Below are 21,194 nucleotides of genomic sequence, written 5' to 3'. Positions count from 1 at the left end.
GAAATGCACCATGGGACACTCGGCTGCTTCAGTGTTTCTCTTACGCTGTGGCTGGAGGGCCAGCTGTATTCTCTGCGGTGGGTGGGTGGGGGTGGAAAGCGAGCCAGCTGCACACTCTGTGACCAGTGGCCAATGGAACGTACCCAGCCTCCTGTGCCTCTCACTGCTGTGGCAGCCCCGACTCAGCTGGAGCACCTGCTCCCTGAGGCGAGCGGTAACTGGGCTTCCTGATGCTCCTGTTGGCCCTTTGTTTTGGGAGAAGCTGGGCCGGTCCAGGGGGATAGGAAGGACTCAAGAAGAAACACACAAATAAAAAAACAAAACAAAATATTTCTGATATATTTGTTTTAAAATAAAAAAATAACTGAAAAGTCAGGATGAGAGGAAATAGCACTTGTGCATAAGTTCATAGAGCAATGATGCTTTACTGGACTAACAAAGAAAGAACTGAGGCCAGGCGTGGTGGCTTATACCTGTAATCCCAGCACTTTGGGAGGCCGAGGTGGGTGGATCACGACGTCAGGAGATCGAGACCATCCTGGCTAACACGGTGAAACCCTGTCTCTATTAAAAATACAAAAAATTAGCTGGGCATGGTGGCAGGCGCCTATAGTCCCAGCTACTCGGGAGGCTGAGGCAGGAGAATGGCATGAACCCGGGAGGCAGAGCTTGCAGTGAGCCGAGATCATGCCACTGCACTTCAGCCTGGGCAACAGAGCAAGACTCCAAAACCCTAAGCCACTCCTCTCATACTCCTGACAGTTGATGAGGTTTAATAAAGTGATTTGGGAAAACATGATTTATCTTTGGATGGACCCTTTTCTTTAATTCCTTGGGACTGTTCTGAGCTGTTACCCTGAATACCATCTTTCCAGTCTCCATGCCTCCCTTGCTTTTCTTTGGTGAATTACCAAGACCGAGATGAGGATACCGTCAGCCTGCAGTATCCACCAGTTCCACATGTGCAGATTCAACCAGCCATGGATAGAAAATATTTGAAGAATTAAAATTAAAAGTGACACACAACAATAAATAATACACATTGAACAAACAATACATATGGGTTGAGTATCCCTTTTCTGAAGCTGCTTGAGATTGGAAGTGTTTTAGATTTCGGATGTTTTTTTGGATTTTGCAATATTTGCATAGACATAATGAGATATCTTGGGGACAGGACCCGAGTCTAAACCTGAAATTCATTTATGTTTCCTATATACCTTATACGCATAGCCTGAAGGTAATTTTGTACAATATTTTAAAATAATTTTGTGCATGAAACAAAATTTGTGTTATTTATGTGTGGAATTTTCTGCTTGTTGACATCATGTTGGCACACTAAAAATTTTGGATTTGGGGGCATTTTGGATTTTGGATTTTCAGATTAGGGTTGCTTAACATATATAACAAATATTTACATAGCATTTACATTGCATTAGGTATAAGTAACCTAGAGATGATTTAAAGTATACAGGAGGATGTTTGTAGGCTATAAACAAATATGCCATTTTATACAAGGGGCTTGAAAATCCTCAGATTTTGATGTGCTGGGGTTTGGCCGGGGGTGGGAGTGTGTGGTTCCTGGAACCAATGCCATGTGGATACAAAGGATAACTGTATATGCATTTTGAGACTTATTCCAGTATGGTTCAGTTGTTCAACTATGTTTCAGTAGTTCAACAGTCATTTCTCAGCTGTGTTTCTTTTGAGCAGGCTTCTCTTGTGTGGTGTGGATTAGACAAATCTACCTCCTCACGGCCTTTTTGGTTCCACATAGTATCCTAAGCACCATTTTAAAAAGAAGTTAATTGGTCTGGTTTTGTGTTATGAGATACTTTTTCAGAGTAGAAGTATTTAGTTTCAAGGTATCAGAGTGTTGTAAGTGCTGGGCAATATTCTTTAGCCTAAGCTACTTCACAGCTCCTCTTGTCTAACATAGACCTGCTCCTTAAGATCACAGATTTCATTATGTTCCTACCCTCTTTGGGAACATGATTCATCATGGTCTCTTTTGGTAAAAGTGGATCAAGGTGATTCAGTCCAGCCCATTGATTTTGGTTTATTAATATGATCTCAGTATATTGAAGGCTTAGCAGCTCAGAGGATTGACGTTTACTAAGAGGTGTCAGGCTAGTTCACCACCAGCTAGGTTAAATGATGTTTCAATTTCTTTTCCAGGTATTTAATGCTACAAGGGAGTTGTCTAACACTGCTGCCTATCAGTCTGTCCGCATCCTCTCTGTCTCTCCCATTCAAGCAGAGCAGGAGCTGGAGGACCTTGTCGCTGTTGACTTGCAATGGTCTAAGCCCACCTCAGGTATGTGACAGCTTGAACGTGCTGTCTCTTATATAGTGGGTTAGTGCCCTAAGTGGATTCTGTAAGGCTGAATTTGGTTCTTATATGTCTATTTATTATTACTCATGCCTTTTATTCCTTTCTTATTGACTCTTCATCCTTCCTGGTGGTGACTATTTCAGGTTTCTTCCCAAGACTACCAACAAATCTTCCCTCTTGCTGTGGGGAAATGACTCTTCCTTCAACATCTTCAGTGAAAATATCGAGGCCCTTCGGCATGGGCTCTGCCAGCATCTCTCGCCAATGTCTTCACTCCAAATCCACTCCTCTTTCTTCCCTTGTTTCTATGTCTGTAGACAACTGACTGATCTCTTTTCAGGGCTAACTCTGATTTGGGTTCTCCTTTCTCCAGAGCCTTCTTTAATCCCTTAGGCACTGTGGTTTTCCCTTCAGTCCATTCAGCATGAGCTCTCCATTTCTTTCTTTCTTTTTTTTTTTTTTTTGAGACGGAGTCTCAGTCTGTCACCCAGGCTGAAGTGCAGTGGTGAGATCTCAGCTCACCCGCAACCTCCGCCTCCCGGGTTCAAGTGATTCCCCTGTCTCAGCCTCCCCAGTAGCTGGGAGTACAGGCTAAGTTTTGTATTTTTAGTACAGATGGGGTTTCACCATATTGGCCAGGCTGGTCTCGAACTCCTGACCTTGTGATCCACCCACCCCAGCCTCCCAAAGTGCTGGGATTACAGGTGAGAGCCACTGCACCCAGCCACTCTCCATTTCGTGACTGCTTTGTGTCAGGATCTGTGCCAGGCCCCAGGAATACAGCAGTGACCAAACAGACACACAGTCCCTGCTCTCTGAGCTTAGCCTTTCTTTTATTCTCAAAACACAAAACAAAACAACAGTAAACATCGCAAACACCCTTCTCAGATGCTTCATCTTTCTCCTTTGCTTTGTTAAACCTTTCTAGAACATCTTCCGTTTTCATTCTTTTCACTCTCTTTCCCTGTGTTCACTCTTCAGCCTTTGTCACCTGGCTTCTGCTTCCACCCAACAATTTGTTCACCTTGATGTTACTATCCTTCTTTTAATGAGAAAACTGAGACCTCTGCCACATTCGGCACTGCGGACCACCCCCGTTAGAAACTGCATGTCCCTCCTTGCTTGCCTGGTGCTTTCTTTTCCTAATTCTCCTCCTCTGTCGTCTCCGTCCCTTTTTCTTTGCTTCTTCATTCCCTTCCCTCAGAGGTGGTCCCTGTGCTCCCCCTGGACTTTTTCTTTTTCTCCTGTGCATGCTTTCCTTGGTGCTCAGAAGTTCCTACATTTACAAGTAGTAATTCACTTAACAAATATTTGAGTGCCTACTATGTGCTCAACACTGTTCTAAGTGCTGGGGATATCGTAGTGAGTAAAACAGGCCAGAATACCTGACCTTGTGGAGCTTACAGTCTAGTGTAAGGGAATACTGAAAGTGAATCATAAAATAAGTAAATTATAGACAAAGTGTCTGATGCTATCCAGTCTTACACTATCTGAATTCTCTCTATAAAAGAGCTCAGGAACTGAATGGATTCAGGTAAATTTTTGGATGAATCCTTTGCTCTATGAACTCTTACTACATGGTATCCAAAACTCAGGACTCAATCACATTTGGATAATGTATTATGCCTTGCTATCTGAACTTGTTTTCACTTTGTGAAATCAGAAGCTGAATGAATAAATGTGGATATCACAGGATAGGTTAATGGGTGACATGTGCTAATGAGACAAAACAAATAAATATGTGAGGGAAGGGAGGCAATAGGAAGTGTTTGTGCTGGGATGGGGAAAGGCAACATTTCAGTAGCAGCCTGAAAGAGGCGAGGCAATGCAGATATCTAGGAAGGGCACAGAGGATCCATCTCTCCCACTTTGGGAATCTCTCCTGCCTGCTCTTCCCATATATATATATATATTTTTTTGACAGAGTCTCACTCTGTTACCCAGGCTAGAGTGCAGTGATGTGATCTTGGCTCACTGCAACGTCCACCTCCCAGGTTCGAGTGATTCTTCTGCCTCAGCCTCCCAAGTAGCCGGGATTACAGGTGTGCCCCACCACACCCAGCTAATATTTGTATTTTTAGTAGAGACAGAGTTTCACTATGTTGGCCAGGCTGGTCTGGAACTCGTAGCTTCAAGTCATCCATGATCTGCCTGCCTCAGACTCCCAAAGTGCTGGGATTACAGGCATGAGCCACTGTGCCCGGCCTCCCACCTCTTCTTCTGTTATCACATCACTGCTGCTGGGAAAGGTTTTCTGATTTTAAGGACTCTTGTAATTAGATTGGAGCCACTTACATGAGCCAGGACACTCTCCCCGTCTCAAGGTCCCTAACCTTAATCATGTCTACAAAGTGCCTTTCACCATGCGAGGTAACACAGCCGCAGGTTCCAGGGATGAGTGTGTGGACGTCTTTGGGATCTATTATTTTTCCTACACCCCACATTCTCATTCTCAAACATTTTCAAGTGGGTTTCCATTTTCTTTACTCCAAGATATGACTCCAACCTCCTCTCCAGTCTTATCTTCCGCTGTTCTCTTTTATAATCTCTGCTCCAGCCAAATACTCTCAGAATATTTCCTATTCTGTGTGGCTTTTCACGTATTTTTCCTTCTGCCTAGAGTGCCAGCTCTGTTTATTAAACTCCTGTTGATGGTTTAAGGCTTCCCCAGCTCTCTTCTTCCCTCCTGTTTACCACTCCCCTCTACCTACTGTCAGTGAAACCACAGCCACTCTCAGTCAGTCAGCAAACACTGACTCTCCATCATGTCCTGGATGCTGGGGATACAGACGTGAATCAGGTGAAGTATCTGCTAATAGTGTAGTGAGCTAAGGGAAACACTGAGCAGATGGTTATTGCAAGGTCTAGTGATGCACAGAGTATTGCGGAAGCGCGGTGCGGGGCGGGGAGGTCAGTCTTTATTAGGCCTTTTAGGGTCTGCCTCTCATTTGGTATTCTTTCTTTGTGTTAAAACTCTTTAATACTTGTTTGTACTTCTTGAGGCACTTACCATCTTTTGCCATATATTTTATTCAACTAAATACTTGTCTTATTCTTTTTTCTTTCTTTCTTTTTTTTTTTTTTTGTTTTTTTTTTTTGAGACAATCTTGCTCTGTCACCCAGGCTGGAATGCAGTGGCGCCATCTTGGCTCACTGCAAGCTCTGCCTCCCAGGTTCAAGCGATTCTCCTGCCTCAGCCTCCTGAGTAGCTGGGATTACAGGCACACACCACCACATTCAGCTAATTTTTTTGTATTTTTAGTAGAGACGGGGTCTCACCATGTTGGTCAGGCTGGTCTCGAACTCCTGACCTCGTGATCCACCTGCCTTAGCCTCCCAAAGTGCTGGGATTACAAGCGTGAGCCACCATGCCCGGCCCTATTTGCCTTATTCTATCAACTATAAGACCTATGAGGAGAGGTTCCGTGTGTCTCTGTATCACTTTCCTCACTGTCTCCCATCCATCTAGTAGTTCCTGACACATGGTAGGTGCTCAGTCCATTTTTATTCTTTTGGAATTGATTTGAATCCTCACTATCGCACTGTCTACTTTTGGAGTGCCAGAGACTTAGCCATAGTCAGTCGTTAATAAACCTTGGGCTGAACTGATCCCATGCTGGTGTGCGCATGCATGCCCCCCTCTTCACCAGCTTTCTCCTAACATGAAATTGCTCACTCTTGCCTCTGTTGGTTACTGGGCAGTGTAATTGGATGAATGGGTTAGACTGTGCTGAGAATTTAAACACTGGTTTTGGCTTCTGTTGCTTTCCCTTTGGGCCAAATTTCCCATCACTTATCTGTCCGTGTTTTCTTTACCATAGCTCTTTATTTTTATTTTTTTACTTTTATTTTTTATTTATTTTTTTTGAGATGGAGTTTTGCTCTTGTCACCCAGGCTAGAGTGCAATGGCATCATCATGGCTCACCGCAACCTCCGCCTCCCAGGTTCAAGTGATTCTCCTGCCTCAGCCTCCCGAGTAGCTGGGATTACAGTGCCCACCACCACACCCAGCTAATTTTTGTATTTTTAGTAGAGACGGGATTTCATCATATTGGCAGGGCTGGTCTCGAACTCCTGACCTCAGATGATCCACCCACCTCATTCTCTCAAAGTGCTGGGATTATAGGTATGAGCTACCGCGCCCAGCCTCTTTGCCACAGCTATAAAATTGGATATAAAACCACCCAGAAAAAAAAAAACAAAACACATTTCTTTTTAAGCTGCCCCCTGCTTGCTTTTTCCCTTCCACAGAGCTCAGTGGGAATGAGTGGCTGAGTAAGAGGGGACACATAGAAGAGAGTAGCATGGGGACGTGATGGCCTTCCCACCTCTCACCTATTTGCGGGAGAGCGTTGATTATCCGAGAGTCTGTGGATCCTGTAAGTGATGGGAAGCACAGGGAAGCCTATTGCCTAGCCAGAGAGTTTTAACTTCCATGTTATGTAAGTGAATTATTTATACTCAGACTGAGAGCAAAATCGCTATCATATCTGCCTCTCTCCCAGGCAGAGAGTGCTATCTCCTTGTTATGAGAACAAGCGTTTTGAGCAACTGAAAAAACATGAAGACAGCTAAAAGGAAACTATCACTAAGGTTACGGTTTTCTCCCTTGGAAAAGATTCTCCTTAGGGAAGGTTTGGAAGAGATAATAGTGTTCAGACCAGCATATTGGTCTTGATGCTGTGTCTTCTCTGTGCCTCTCAATCTTATCCTACTTTTGAAAGTCTTAGAAAAGAACAGAAGAATGACCTCTGCCCACCCTTCTCACCTAGACCCACCTAGCAGCTGCAGTTTGTATCCATCGACCTTTCTCTGGCTCTTTTTCTTTAACCGTTTCTCTGCACAGAAAACTTAGGCCACGGATATTTCAAGTACATGTCAGCAGTGTGCTGGCTCTTTGGGCGTCACCTGTATGACACTCTGCAGTACCCCATCGGGCTGATCGCCTCCAGCTGGGGCGGGACACCCATTGAAGCCTGGTCATCTGGACGGTCACTGGAAGCCTGCGGGGTTCCTAAACAAGGGTAAGACAGCATTCTCCAGTCTGAGAAAGAGACTACCAGGGAATTATGTAAGAGAGAGGGTCATGGTCCTCTGTGGGGAGTTAAGTGTCGAATGTATGTAATTTATTCATGCACAGGGAATGCATTATTCTCACGTCATTGCCACCACAATCGTTTGAGAACATGTAAAAAAATTATCTTTTTCCCTAATAATAGTAATAGCTGGTGGTTACTGAAAGCTTTTTATATGCCAGACACTGTGCTAAGCACTTTATATATATTCATTATTAATATTTTGAATATATATTATTATATATTAACATACTGAAGTATAGACATTAGAGACCAAATTTCAGAGAGATTTAGTAACTTGCTCATGGGCGTGACTAGTAAGTGGCAAGTCTGGCTTCAAGGTCTGTGCCCCTCACCATTGTGCTGTATTGCCTAGAAGAATAAACAATCTAACAGGAAGAACAAATGTTGTAAACATGTACTCAAAGAAATGTATCAGTACACTGACTGAACACCCGCTTAGGAAAGGCTGGATCAGGAAGAATACTTGGGGAGGGAAAGGGCTAGCGAATACAAATCCTGATACTAACATCGATGTAGAGATGAGCAGTATGTGACCTGCTTTCCCGGACCGTGTCTCATTCACGCTGGGAAGGCCTGTGGGAGGAGGATGGGTTTGAGCTCTTGGTATAGTTTGGGTAAAAGCTTGCCTGTGGGGGAGTGAAGATATTCAACTTGGAACAGGAAGAATGGCCTGCAGTAGAGTAGGAGTGAGCGTTAGACCAGCTCTCTGGGGGTGGAAGGGATAATCCTGAGGGTGTGGGGATGTGGGCTTCTCACACGCAGCAGCTACAGGATAAATTCATATAAATATTCCACAGAGAAATCTGAGAACGTGTTCAGAGCCTTAAAAAAGATGCCCTTTGCCACAGCAGTTTCATTTCTGGGAATTTGTCTTATGGATATAGTTAAGCATATATGCAATGACTTAGCTATAAGGAAGATACTCCTGGCATTGCTTATAAAAGCAAAAAGTTTAAAACAACCTAAATGTCTGTCCATTAAATGAAGGTTTATTTAAGAAAAGTTAAGTAAATGTATTGCTCCCCCCTCCATGTGAGATACTGAACAATAAAACACTCCTTCTCTGTGGCTTTAATTACCTTAGAAATTACCTTTAATTACCATAGAGAGCTGACTGATACACTTATTTTGGGAATAACCCGGAGGTGAAATTCGGAGAATATTCCCATGTTTTCAAGAGAAGGAGTTTCCATTCAGTTTTAATTCTGTGTCGCTTTCATCAGAAGTTTGCCACAAGTGAAAGTGGATAGATGCCCAGTTAGGGACCCTTAGGTGATCAATCACTGGCTCTCTGGTGACACTTGTGCATCGTATGATTTCAGGTCCGTTCCATATAATTCCGTAACTGGTCCCAGTAAGCACTCTGTCCTCTGGAATGCCATGATCCATCCACTGCGCAATATGACTCTGAAAGGGGTGGTGTGGTACCAGGGTAAGTGTTCAGTGTACTCTTTCTCCATTGTATCAAATAGCGTTTGCTGTGTAACACAGCACCCTAGAACGTAGTGGCTTAAAGCAACAATCACTTTATAATTTTATTCAGCTCACTGTTCTGCGGGTTAGCAGGTAGTTTTTATGTCTGGGCTGCTTCAGCTCATTCCTGCTTGGACCTCGTTTGTGTCTTTGCCCACCTGGCAGATTGTCTGGTGACTGGATAACCTAGGATGGTCTCTCCCTAGATGTATTGTCTGGGGGCTGTTGCAACATCGTTCTGAGGTGGCCTCTTATCCTTTAGCAAGCCAGTATAGACTCATTTGTTGTTCGTATAATAGTCTCAGGATTCCAGGGTCATCAGGAGAGGGCAGAGCCCAAACTTGAAGTACTTTTCAAGCCTCTGCTTGTATCACATTTGCTGATGCCCCATTGGCTGGAAAAAGGCCAGTCCAGAGAGACTGTGGGAAGACCACTACCTCAGGGCATGGATAGAGGGAGGAGAGTAATGTGCGGTCATTTTTGCAGTCTACTCCAAACTCCCCTTGCAATTTGGACTGTTTTTAGGGGAGTCCAATATAAATTATAACACGGACCTGTACAATTGCACATTCCCTGCACTCATCGAAGACTGGCGCGAAACCTTCCACCGTGGTTCCCAGGGGCAGACAGAGCGTTTCTTCCCGTTTGGATTTGTCCAGGTACGATGTGGGTAAAGGCTTCTCTGTCCGTGTCAACACCTGTTCCTGTGTTGAGAGGAAGAGGTTTAGGGGCATTGGTGTGGGGATGTGCTATTTAGATCTCTTTCCTGGAGTTCATCTTCCTTTTTCATCCTCATAACGTGCTGGTCAAGAACTGAATGTAAGGCTTACTTCATCTCAGTTCACTGATAGGACAATTAAATCTTCAAAAAAGTTGTAAGTAACTAATATTTCTTATTAAAAAAGGATTACAGTTTCATTGAGGAAATATTAAAAAGATAAGCAAAAAAGGAGCTAAAAACATTGATAATGTTCCAATCCAGAAATAAGCAGCTCTCTTCTGCTCATTTATTTTTGAAATAGATCTATACTATATCTTGCATTTTTCTCTTTAAGTAATATTTCAATTAGAGATAAGTAGTAAACATTTTTTTCATGTCAATAAATATTAATCTTCAATGCAGTTTGTAATGATTGTAGAGTCTGAAATATGGTTATATTGTAGTTTATTTAACTAGCTCTCTATAGATTGGGCATTTAGGTTGTTTTAAACATTTTGCTTTAATAAGCTTTGGCATGTTTATTTTCCTTGTTGCTCATTGCATGTATGCTTGATTATTTCCATAAGGTAAAGTCCCAGAAATTAAATTTCTGGGTCAAAAGGTACACCTTGATAAGGCTTTGAACATGTCCCCAGATTTCTCTGTAGAAATTCATGAATTTGTATAAATTTACACTCTTAGCAACTGTCTGTGAGAATGTCCACTTCCCCACCCCTTCCCCAGCTTGGTGTTATCCCTTCCACTTCCTGGGATCCACCATGCTCTCTCACTCCCAGGCCATTGCCTTGCTCTTTACCTTCCATACTTTCCTAGTTAACTTTAATCACCCTTTAGGTCTCAGCTTACATATTAGTTAGGAAGCCTTCTGTGACTATCCAGAGTCTGGGTTAGATGTCCCCTTTCTCTCTACTTCCCCTTTTTATTTGCATGAGGTTGCCTATGTGACTACATTTTCCTGGGTCACACTTACATCCCTAGTATGTTTGTAGTTGATTGGCACTCATTAAATAGCGGCTTAACACGTGAATGAAAAAAGATAGCAAGAGAAACCATACATTTAATTAGAGATAACTAGTCAGAAAGATTCTGCTTTCAGCCTTGCATAAAAAGAATAAACATATTTGACCAAGTTCATAATTGCCTAGCCTCCACATGTTCATATGACCTAAACTTTTTAGCAGGGTGGTAGTGCTGGTTTTTCTAGAACATAAGAAATCAAACAAGTAAGGTGATATAAAAACAATGCCCATCTTACAACATGACAACAGAGTAGGCTTTACTGTGTAAATGGGACATCCATGGTCCCAGACACCTACCTCCGCACGCCCCACAGATGCCTTCTCACCATCCTCCCAACTCCCCTACCTTGTCCTTTTCACTGTACCTTTTTTTGAATATTTGTATAGACCTTTTCACTTAAAATACCTTTATGATTATTTTCTTTCTTCTTTCCTACATTTGTCCTGACTTTGAAATGAGATCATTCTGCTCATTATTTTCAAAGTAGCAGCTCCTGTCACCAATTCTGCATCCCTGTTGGTGGAAACTACACTTGGCCCTTGGAAATACTTTTTTCTCGCTTGGCCTGTGCACGTGGTGATTTGAGTATGACTTTAGCCAACTCACACCAAAAGTATGTGTCGAATGCTTATTATATGCTGTGAATCTTGTGAGGTGCTAGAAATATAGCAATCAGGCCGGGCGTGGTGGCTCACGCTTGTAATCCCAGCACTCTGGGAGGCTGAGGCGAGCGGATCACCTGAGGTTGGGAGTTTGAGACCAGCCTGACCAACATGAAGAAGCCCTGTCTCTACTAAAAATACAAAATTAGTCGGGCGTGGTGGCGCATGCCTGTAATCCCAGCTACTCTGGAGGCTGAGGCAGGAGAATCGCTTGAACCCAGGAGGCGGAGGTTGTGGTGAGCACTGCACTCCAGCCTGGGCAATAAGAGCAAAACTCCATCTCAAAAAAAAAAAAAAAAAAAAGAAAGAAAAAAAAGGAAAAAGAAGTATAGCAACCGGAAAGACCTGGTTCTTGTACTTATGCCTTACAATTTAGTGAAAGTCCCTTAATCTCCAGGCTTTCACTTTATTATCACCAACAAAAACATGCTGGTTACTAGTGGAAGTCTGGAAATATAAACATATCCCCTTGAAGGGAAATACCCAGCATGACAACATAATGGTTCGGACTGAGTCTGAGCGAGACTGACTGCATTCCGATGCTAGCTCTGACCCTTCCGGAGCTACGTGTTTTTGAACACGATACTGGACTTTTGTTATTTCAAATATTGAGTGAGTTCATCCATATAAAGCCTGGAACATACCAGGTAATGTTAGTGTTGAATATTGTTGATAGAGAAATCAGAAGATCTGGAGGGACAGTTGGTCTGTAAGGAAAGAGGAACTGGCTTCATAGAAGTGCTAAGAGTGAAATGATGGTTGCAGTGACTAGAATACAGCTAGAGATGGAGGATGTGAGCTCCATGGAGAGACCAGGGCTGGACATGTGTATCCCAGACTGGTTAGTAGAAAGGCCACCTGGAACCTGAGAGAGAAAGAACAGGAGGCCAGGGGCTGGAGTCCCAGGGAGTGTGGTTTTTACACAGGGATTTCGAGGAACCGTTGAACACACCACAAACTGCAGCATGTTATTTGTGAGCGTGGCCAGCTTTATATTCTCTGGCTGGTCTAGGCCTTTATTAGCCGCAGTATTTCTACCACCCACTGTGGGAGACCGAGTAGTGCCCCACTGTGTCTCAGGTTAGGAAAACCGGAATTTCATTTGGGTGTGGAGTACGCCGGTGCCCCCATGTGGCGAGTTTATAGTAGTGCAGTCAATGAAAGTGAATTGCTGCAAGAATTCTCAGCAAACTGCCATTTTGAGAAAATTCCCTTGGCTTGAGGGGCTGTTGTTAGCATTGCTCCCTGTTGAGCTTCAGGCTAGTTTTTTACCACAGTTCTTTCCTGTGACTTGTTATTGTGATCTTCATTATGACCCTGGCTGGCGCACGTGGTTGCACTTTGTCTTCTGGGTGTTGTGTGGAAGAAGTAGGGTGACTTAGTAGATTTTTAATTCCCATTTTCTAGTCTTCATGAGATTCCACTGTGAGGCTTCAGCGGCACCTTTTATCATTTCCTATGTTAAAGCTGATTTGCCTGAGAGAATTTTAATAAGAGAATTGGAAATGGCCTATTAGTTCCATATCATATCCAAGGCTCCTTTCTGTTATTATTGCAACCTCTCTGTGTTCTCCTGATGATTTTCTCATCTTTCTGGAGCAACTCAGAGAGCAGAAAATATCCTCGATTCAAAGTTGCATTTGGCCACATTCGTAGGGATGATGTCAGGTATTTTCTGGGCTGTGTGAGTAATAAGGCTGGGTGGAACAGTCTGCGTAAAATGCAGTCCTCTGATGGGGTCAGACATTTTGAAATGGAGTCAAAAAAACCAATGTTGTTGCTGGCCCAGACTGCTTCCCAGTTTGTGGTTTGACTTACAGTTAGATCATGGTTTGTAAAAGGGAGATACTAGGTTGATGCCTGTCATTGGCTGGAACTGGTGCTAAGAATAAGATGCTATCTAAATCAAAGGACAGGGTGATCTGAGTAAACATCAGAAAAAGAAGGAAGAAATAGTTGGACTGCATGTATCATAGTAATAGTAAAGATTTTTTCTGGGAGCCTCTGTGTTTTGCAGGAGTAGGAGTATATCAACTTTCCGTTTAGATGAAAACAAATCCTGTTAACTCACTCTGCATTCAGAATCTGACCACTTCTCACTACCTTTACTCTTCCTACGCTAGTCTAAGCCACCATCATCTCTCCCTTGAATTAGTGCCTCCTAACTGGTCTTCTTCCTGCTTCTACCTTTTTTTCTCCTCCTTTAGGATATTCTCAATATATCAAAGTGACCCTCTGAAGTGTAAGTCAGGTCGGAAGGCTGCAGTGGGTCTCCGTGTGCTGAGGTCAGCAAGGCCATACATGACATGCCCACTGCCTGCATTACCCGCCGACCTCACCTCCTAATTCTCTCTGCCTTGCGTATGCCACTCCAGCCACACTAGCTACCTTACTTTTCTTTAAGCACGCTAGGCGTACTACCGTCCTGGGGCCTGCCATTTTCTTTTCCATTCTGCCTGGAAAGTTCTTTTCCCGCTATTTTAGTTTTCTATTGCTGAGCAAGAAATGACTGCGTATTTTACAGCTTAAAACAATACAACACACATTTATTATCTCAGTTTCTGTGGGTGAGATGTCTGGGCCTGCATGGCTTAGCTGGATCTTCTGCTGAGGGTGGAAGTGAAGGTGTCAGACAGAGCTGGGGTCTTATCTGAGGCTTGGAGTTCTCTCCAAGCTCATGTGGTTGTCGGCATAATTCACCTCCTTGAAGCTGTAGAACTCATGGCAGCTTACTTCTTGACGGCCAGCAGGGGAGGGGGCTGGCTTCTAGACCCTCTTTGAATGGACTCACCTGATTAGGTCAGGCTCACCATGATACTCTCCCTTTTGATGAATGTGAAGTCAGCTGACTGGGGACCTTACTTGTAACATCCGCAAAATCCCTTCACTTTTGCCATATATAACATAATCACAGGAGTGATAACCCATTACCTTTGCCATAGCCTATTAGTTAGAATCAAGTTACGAGTTCCCCCTACCACAAAGAGGAGAGGATTGTATAAGGATGTGGCTCCCTGTGAGTCATCTGCATCTCCTTCTAGTCTTTGTTCAACTCTGACACTCTCTCATCCTTCCCTATTATATTTTTCTCCAGTGCACTTGTCACTTTCTCATAGGATATGTAGTTTACAGATCTATCTTGTTATTCGTTATCTCTCTCCACTAGAATATAAGAATGGGAAGGGATTCTTGTGTTTTGTTCACTGCTCTATCTTCTAGGCCGGTATTAGTGCATGACACAGAGTAGGTGCTCAGTAAATATTTGTTAAAAGCATGAATAAATAAATGAGCTGACTGATAATACATGAGCTGTGGATCCTTCACAGGCTCTTTCTGGAACAATATTATTCCCCAGATATTCTGGTGCTACTTGGATGCCTGAGATGCCACACAGTTCATTCAGATGCCGTGGCTTCCGAATGATGGATTTTACCCTTTCTCTTGTGCCCCACATCCAGTTGGTTGCCTGGTTTTGTCAGTTATTATTTCTCATCATCCCATTCCACTACTATCTCTGTAGATTAGACCTTTGTTTTTGTGTCTAGAATATTATAATAGCTGTTTAATCAGTCTCTCTGTGTTAAGTCCTTTATTGATGGAGTCTCGCCCTCTTGCCCAGGCTGGAGTGCAGTGGCACAATCTTGGCTCACTGCAACCTCTACCTCCCAGGTTCAAGTGATTCTCCTGCCTCAGCCTCCCAAGTAGCTGGGATTACATGCATCTGCCACCACTCCCGGCTAATTTTTTGTATTTTTAATAGAGATGGGGTTTCACCATGTTGGTCTTGAACTCCTGCCCTCAGGTGATCCACTCGCCCTGGCCTCCCAAAGTGGTGGGATTATGAGCCGCCATGCCTGGCCTTATTTTGTTTTTTGTCAGAGCCATTTGTATGATCACTAGAACAATCTTTTGAAATGGTCCTTTGATCATGTCAATAATTTCAGTGGCTCTGTAATTTCTTAATTGAGGTGAAATTCATGTAACATGCAATTGACCATTTAAAAGTGTTGAGTTCAGTAGCATTTTAGCACATTCACAATGTTTGCTGCTGTCACCTCTACAGTAGTTCCTTATTGCTTAATACGAAAGTATCAACTATACAAACGCTTGCCTTGCTATCTTTCCCACTTTGTCTTTCCTTCACAAATCCTCCAGTCCAGCTGGATTGCCCTTCTCTCAGAACGACCATGCTCCTCCCCACCTTTGCATCTGACATGCTTCTAACATGTGAAGTGTGAGCAGTACTGCCTGGAGTGACTCCTCATATTTTTGGTGCCCATTTCACTTGTTTTTATGAATTCTGAGGCCACGTTTTCCTATAATAATAATCTTTGCCTGTTCTAAATGTTTAGTACTTGCTGTCTGTGGCACTGATTTAACATTTAATCCATAGTATTTTATATGTTTATGAAACATAAACCCATTAAACCCTTATGTTTATTTCTTATGTGTAGGTCTGTCCTCCTCAACAAAGCTGTAAAGTACTTGTACCAGTTAGTTACTGCTGTGTAACCAACTACCTCAAAACCCCCGGCCTAAAATAGCCCTTCTTATATAGGTAGCTCTTGTCTGGGGAGCTGGCGTTTGGGTGATTTGGCTAAGCTGCAGATCCTTAGGCTCTTTCAGACCGCTGTGGGTCGGCAGGGGAGCTCTTGTCCTTCTCCAGAAGCTCTTGTCCTTCTCCAGGGAGCAGCAGGCTAGCCCAGGCACGTCCTTCTTATGGCGATAGCAGCAGTGCAGTGAGCAAGTGAAGCCATGTGGGGTCTCTTGAGGCCTAGGCTAGGAAGTGACACACCATAATTTCTGCTTCTGTCTATTGGTCAAAGCAAACCACATGGCTGAGCTTAGAATCAAGGGGTTGGGAAACATACTTGTCCTGTTAACAGGAGGAACTGCAAAGCCACATGGCAAGAGGGTGTGGATACAGGAAGGCGTAAAGAATTGGAGTCTTGGATGCAATTTAGCACGTGCTCAAGGGTAGATTTTTCTGTGCTTCCCTACAGTGCCTAGCCCTGTATTGTATACAGATATATCAGTTATCTATTGCTTTGTAACAAGCTATCCCAAAACGTAGGGGCGTAAACCATCAGCCATATTTTTTGCTCATGATTCCTTGGGTTGGCCAGGGTGGGGCTCACCTGGGATGGCTCATTTCTGCCCTGTGTGATATCAGCTAGGTTTGCTTATGTGGCTGCAATTTGAACTGGAGGATCTAGAAATCCATATGACTGGCCCCTTGTCTGTGATTGCTGGAACACTAGAGCCTGTCTTTCTATGATCTTTCAATTTCCAAGGCCCCTCTCACTCCATAATCTCTCCAGCAGGGTAACTGGACAGTGTTTACATGACCAGCTCAGGGTTTCAAGAGAATGAAATCAGAAGGCAAGGCCTCATAAGGCCAAGACTCAGGAGCTGTACAACATCATTTCTCCTGCATTCTATGGGTCAAAGCAAATCCCAGATTCAAAGGGAAGAGAAACAGACCCCGCTGCCGAGGTGTGGCAAAGTTGCATTGCAAGAGGGCACATGGGATGAGAGGGACTGTTGCAGCTGTCTTTGGAAAGACACTGCCACAACAGTAAGAATTTCAGTAAATACCTGTTGAATGAGCATTTAAATGCAATGAGAGAAGCAGAAGCAGAGTCTGCCAGTGAAAAAGACTCCAGTTTGGGATTCTGATGCAATAAAATTAACAATGTCTCTGCTTTCTAGTTATCTTCAGATTTGTCTAAGAAGAGCTCAGACGATGGATTTCCCCAGATCCGTTGGCATCAAACAGCAGACTTTGGCTATGTCCCCAACCCAAAGATGCCCAATACTTTCATGGCCGTAGCTATGGACCTCTGTGATAGAGACTCGCCTTTTGGCAGGTATGATTGCTTCTTGGGCTTTGCATGAACAGTGTGTTTTCTCTGTAGTCTTTCACTCTGATGTTCACAGGTAAGGGGCAGATTAGACTGAGGATTGGCACTTAGAATCATGTATGCTGGGATGTGCTGCAGATGTTTGCTGCGGTAACAACAACAAACATCTCAGTTCTTTGATGCACCAAAAGTTTATTTCTTGCTCACTGTCTATGTGAAAAGAAGGTCAACAGAGACTTTGCTCACTGTAATCATTCACAGGCCCAGAGCAATAGAGGCTCCAAGTTGACCTGTGCTTCCACAGTCATCTTAAAGTCTCATACTAGCAATTCAGTGCTTACACACAAGTCATTTCTGCTCACATTGCACCGGCCGAACCAAGTCATAAGGCTATGGGTAACTTCAGTGACAGCAGAAATGGAATTCCAGCACTCCTCTGGCCGCAGAGGGGGAATACTGGGATATCTGTGAGCAGCCCCAGGGAATACTGCACAGTAACTGTAGGATGTGAGGGGATTTCACATAGGAAATAGAGTCCAACACACAGTGTCTGGATTATAGGAGGAACTTGATTGATTTATTGAATAAATGCATAAAAGCTCTAGGGGACCAAATAATGAACAGTTCATTCAGAAGAAACCTGACTTTTAGTGGTTAGGAACAATCTTATGAGTTAGCTCTCTTAGGTTAGTTCTGGTATCTTTCCTTCCTCCATGTCTCCCTCCCTCCTCGCATCCCTCCCTTTATTCCTTCCTTCCAAGCCATCTATTATTTCAAGGTTTCCAACCTATAGAAGGCCCAGAGCCCCATCTATGGCTACCATTCACCATTTCCCTTAAGTTGACTAGCCACTGATCACGGAGTTCAGTCAGCTTTATTCTTACTTTCATAAAGGGTGCTTTGTATAATCCCCCTTTTTTAAAAAATGTGGTTATTGTTGAGTTTAAACCCAAAGTTCTCTACTTGTTCCTCATCGTGTAGCATCCACCCGCGAGATAAACAGACGGTGGCTTATCGGCTGCACCTGGGGGCCCGTGCTCTGGCTTATGGTGAGAAGAACTTGACCTTTGAAGGACCACTGCCTGAGAAGATAGAACTCTTGGCTCACGAGGGGCTGCTCAATCTCACATATTACCAGCAAATCCAGGTGCAGAAAAGGGACAACAAGATATTTGAGGTGAGAAGAACAGCAGAATAAACAGGGGTTCATTTTGTGGTGGAGTCAGGATTTCCTCCACACCGAGGCCGTCTCTTTTGTTACAACATTACGATGCGGCAGGTCTTGGTTGGTTGGGGCTGAGCGTATTTCAGAGCCGCAAATAAACAGCTGTTAATTCATTAGCTTAGAGGCACTTTTGACAGACAGGACAATCAAGAAAGGGAAAACAAGTCCATATTAAAATGGACTTTAAAAATTTTAAATTTCCTTTTAAATGTTTTCTCCCAAAGCAACCATCTTTGCTAGGGCAGGGCCTGCAGCTTTATTTGTAGGTTACCTGTTGAAAGATCCTTGCTCCAGAAGATTCACCTCATCCTTGGGTGTATTTTTTGTTACACTCTCCTAAATCCTGACATTCTCTGAGTTGAGGTTCTCCTTTGAGAGGCTTATTCTTAGGTATTTGTAACTTAGTGTGACTTATATGAGACTCCTTCTAATACCTAGCAGGGGTCATTCTGCTATGGAATTGGGGCCATTGATGAAAGCGGTTATTTAGGAGTCTCTGATAGTTGAGGGTGGGGGGTGGAGTCATTCCTACGTGGAACATTTAAATGAGTGACTTTGGGAATCATGAGGCCTTAGGTTGGGAAGGGGTGTGTGAAAAGAATGCATTGGAGAAGAGAAAAGAGTATTAAAAGCAAACTTTTAACTACACAGGAGTTTATCTAGGGCTGCTGTTTCTGAAGTCCTAACTATGGTATCCACCTGCCTCAGATGCTTGGTTGGCACTTACCCCACTTAGCTTCTTTCCACACTGGGTTCCAGGTGAACTGAGAAGTCTGCATTCTGAGCTCTCCTCTTTTAGTCAGTTGCTGGTGGTCTACCCATCCTCTGTTCCAGGACAGAATTTAACCTTTGGGTTCTGGATAATTTGTATTCCCGTTTCTGGATTGCCTTCTGGCCTGAGAAAGGCTTCGTATCTAGAGTTCCTTTATGCCCCTTCTTCATTCTGCAGCTCCTTTGGGAGTGCCACAGAGCAGCAGCAGCAGCTGGGCCACTCTGTTCACTTAAATTCCTGCCTGCCTTGCTGTTTGGCAAGAGGGGTCACCCAAAGAATGTTCAGGGGAACCTTCCCTAAATGCCTCATGTGATCATGCTTGTCTCCCCCAGCAAATGTTTTATTTATTAAAATTATTTATTTAATCACATGAACATGTATTATCAACCTGTGGCTGTACTGACTAGATCCAAAGTGGGCTCAGGTTTCTTCTGGTTACTGTAGGAGTAGGTCCTTGGTGATGAGTGTCTCCTTTCCTCCCATCCATTCTGTCTGAAAGAGCAGTGCCGCTTCTTAGAAGACCCTTCTGACCTAATCATTCCTATTTTATGGCTCTCTTATTAGATCTCCTGTTGCAGTGACCATCGATGCAAGTGGCTTCCAGCTTCCATGAACACCTTCTCCACCCAGTCCCTGACGCTGGCGATTGATTCTTGTCAGGGCACCGTGGTTGCTCTCCGCTATGCTTGGACCACATGGCCTTGTGAATATAAGCAGTGTCCCCTATACCACCCCAGCAGTGCCCTGCCAGCCCCTCCCTTCATTGCTTTCATTACAGACCAGGGTTCTGGACATCAGAGCAATGTTGCTAATTGACTGTTTCAATATGATCAGAACTTAGATATAAGGATGGGTCCTTCAGATTTTAGCATTTAGGAGTTTCAATAATAACCATTGCTTTTAAAGGAAATTAATAGAAAGCCTCATTGAATGGCTTCCAGCTAGCACATGGCTGTTTCTATATTCTGATGAGCCCAGGCTGGTAGGTGACTTGAAATGCTTGCTTTTTTTGTCCCCTAGTTAGTCGAAGGGTCTGTATTGGACTAATTCTGAACTACAGACAAATTGGACCTCAATGTCATTCACTTTCCTCATATTAATGGGAGTGAAATATCTAATACTTTTGCTCCTTGTTATCCAGAGTTGTGGGATCTCAGGATTGGAAGATTGTAAAGGCCGCATAGCCCAGCTAGTGTTCTTGTGTTCTTTTTTTTTTGAGACGCAGTCTCGCTCTGTCGCCCAGGCTGCAGTGCAGTGGCTGGATCTCAGCTCACTACAAGCTCCGCCTCCTGGGTTTACGCCATTCTCCTGCCTGAGCCTCCCGAGTAGCTGGGACTACAGGCGCTGCCACCTCGCCCTCGTGTGTTCTTTACAAAATTTCTGACAGGTGGTTACTGAATCTCTGTATGAACTTTCCATTAAAACTTTCCAAGTTTTTCCTTATGTGGAACTGAAATCTGTCTCCTGTGAAACTACTACTATCGGAGTCTTTCATATAATTGAAGACAGATCTCTTTGTATTCTCTTCAAGCCCAAACCAATTCTGTTCCTTCAATGTAAATAATGATAATATGAATGTTTAAGAAATAGAAAACATGTACAGGCACTTTGGGAGGTGCTAAGTGACTGCCCTAAGGAATGAAAAGCAAGGGCCAGGTGGGAGTAGCCCAGGGAAGGCACTTGGGCTGCCAGGAACAGGAGGGACGGGAAACTCTGGCTTAGGAAAACATGAACATAGGGGCAACAGAAGCAAATGTGTTGTTTGAGTTAAATATAAATCTCAGGCTCTTTAAAGGTAAAAGGTTTAAGGATAATCCATTTGGAAGAAAAGAGAGAGTGAGGCTGAAAGTAAAGCCACATGACAAGCATATAGAAAAATAATGCAGATGATATAAACATGAAAGAGACCTTTTGTGTTTATTATTAAAAATCTTAATGCAGTTTACTGATGGATTAAAAACAGTTAACGGTGCCTGAAAATTATGTTACCTATTAGAAGTTGGAAATAAAAGCATAATCACTAGT

The 21,194-nt window shown here is 43.6% G+C and overlaps 1 protein-coding gene across 1 annotated transcript in view; it reads left to right on the top strand.

The window, feature by feature from the left end:
* The window catches only part of SIAE (sialic acid acetylesterase), a 37,252-nt gene extending 16,846 nt beyond the window's left edge, over nt 1–20,406 (top strand). Inside the window, 7 exon segments of the mRNA NM_001261504.1 lie at nt 2,176–2,314; nt 7,180–7,357; nt 8,755–8,864; nt 9,431–9,564; nt 17,021–17,178; nt 18,154–18,349; nt 19,734–20,406. Coding sequence (NP_001248433.1) covers nt 2,176–2,314; nt 7,180–7,357; nt 8,755–8,864; nt 9,431–9,564; nt 17,021–17,178; nt 18,154–18,349; nt 19,734–19,985 — 1,167 coding nt within the window. The 3' untranslated portion in view covers nt 19,986–20,406.
* Nucleotides 20,407–21,194: the final 788 nt, after the last annotated feature.

Source organism: Macaca mulatta, chromosome 14 (genome assembly GCF_049350105.2).
Source record: "Macaca mulatta isolate MMU2019108-1 chromosome 14, T2T-MMU8v2.0, whole genome shotgun sequence".
NCBI lineage: Eukaryota > Metazoa > Chordata > Mammalia > Primates > Cercopithecidae > Macaca > Macaca mulatta.
Note: the sequence above shows the minus strand (reverse complement) of the source record. Positions and strands in the feature narration are given on the sequence as shown.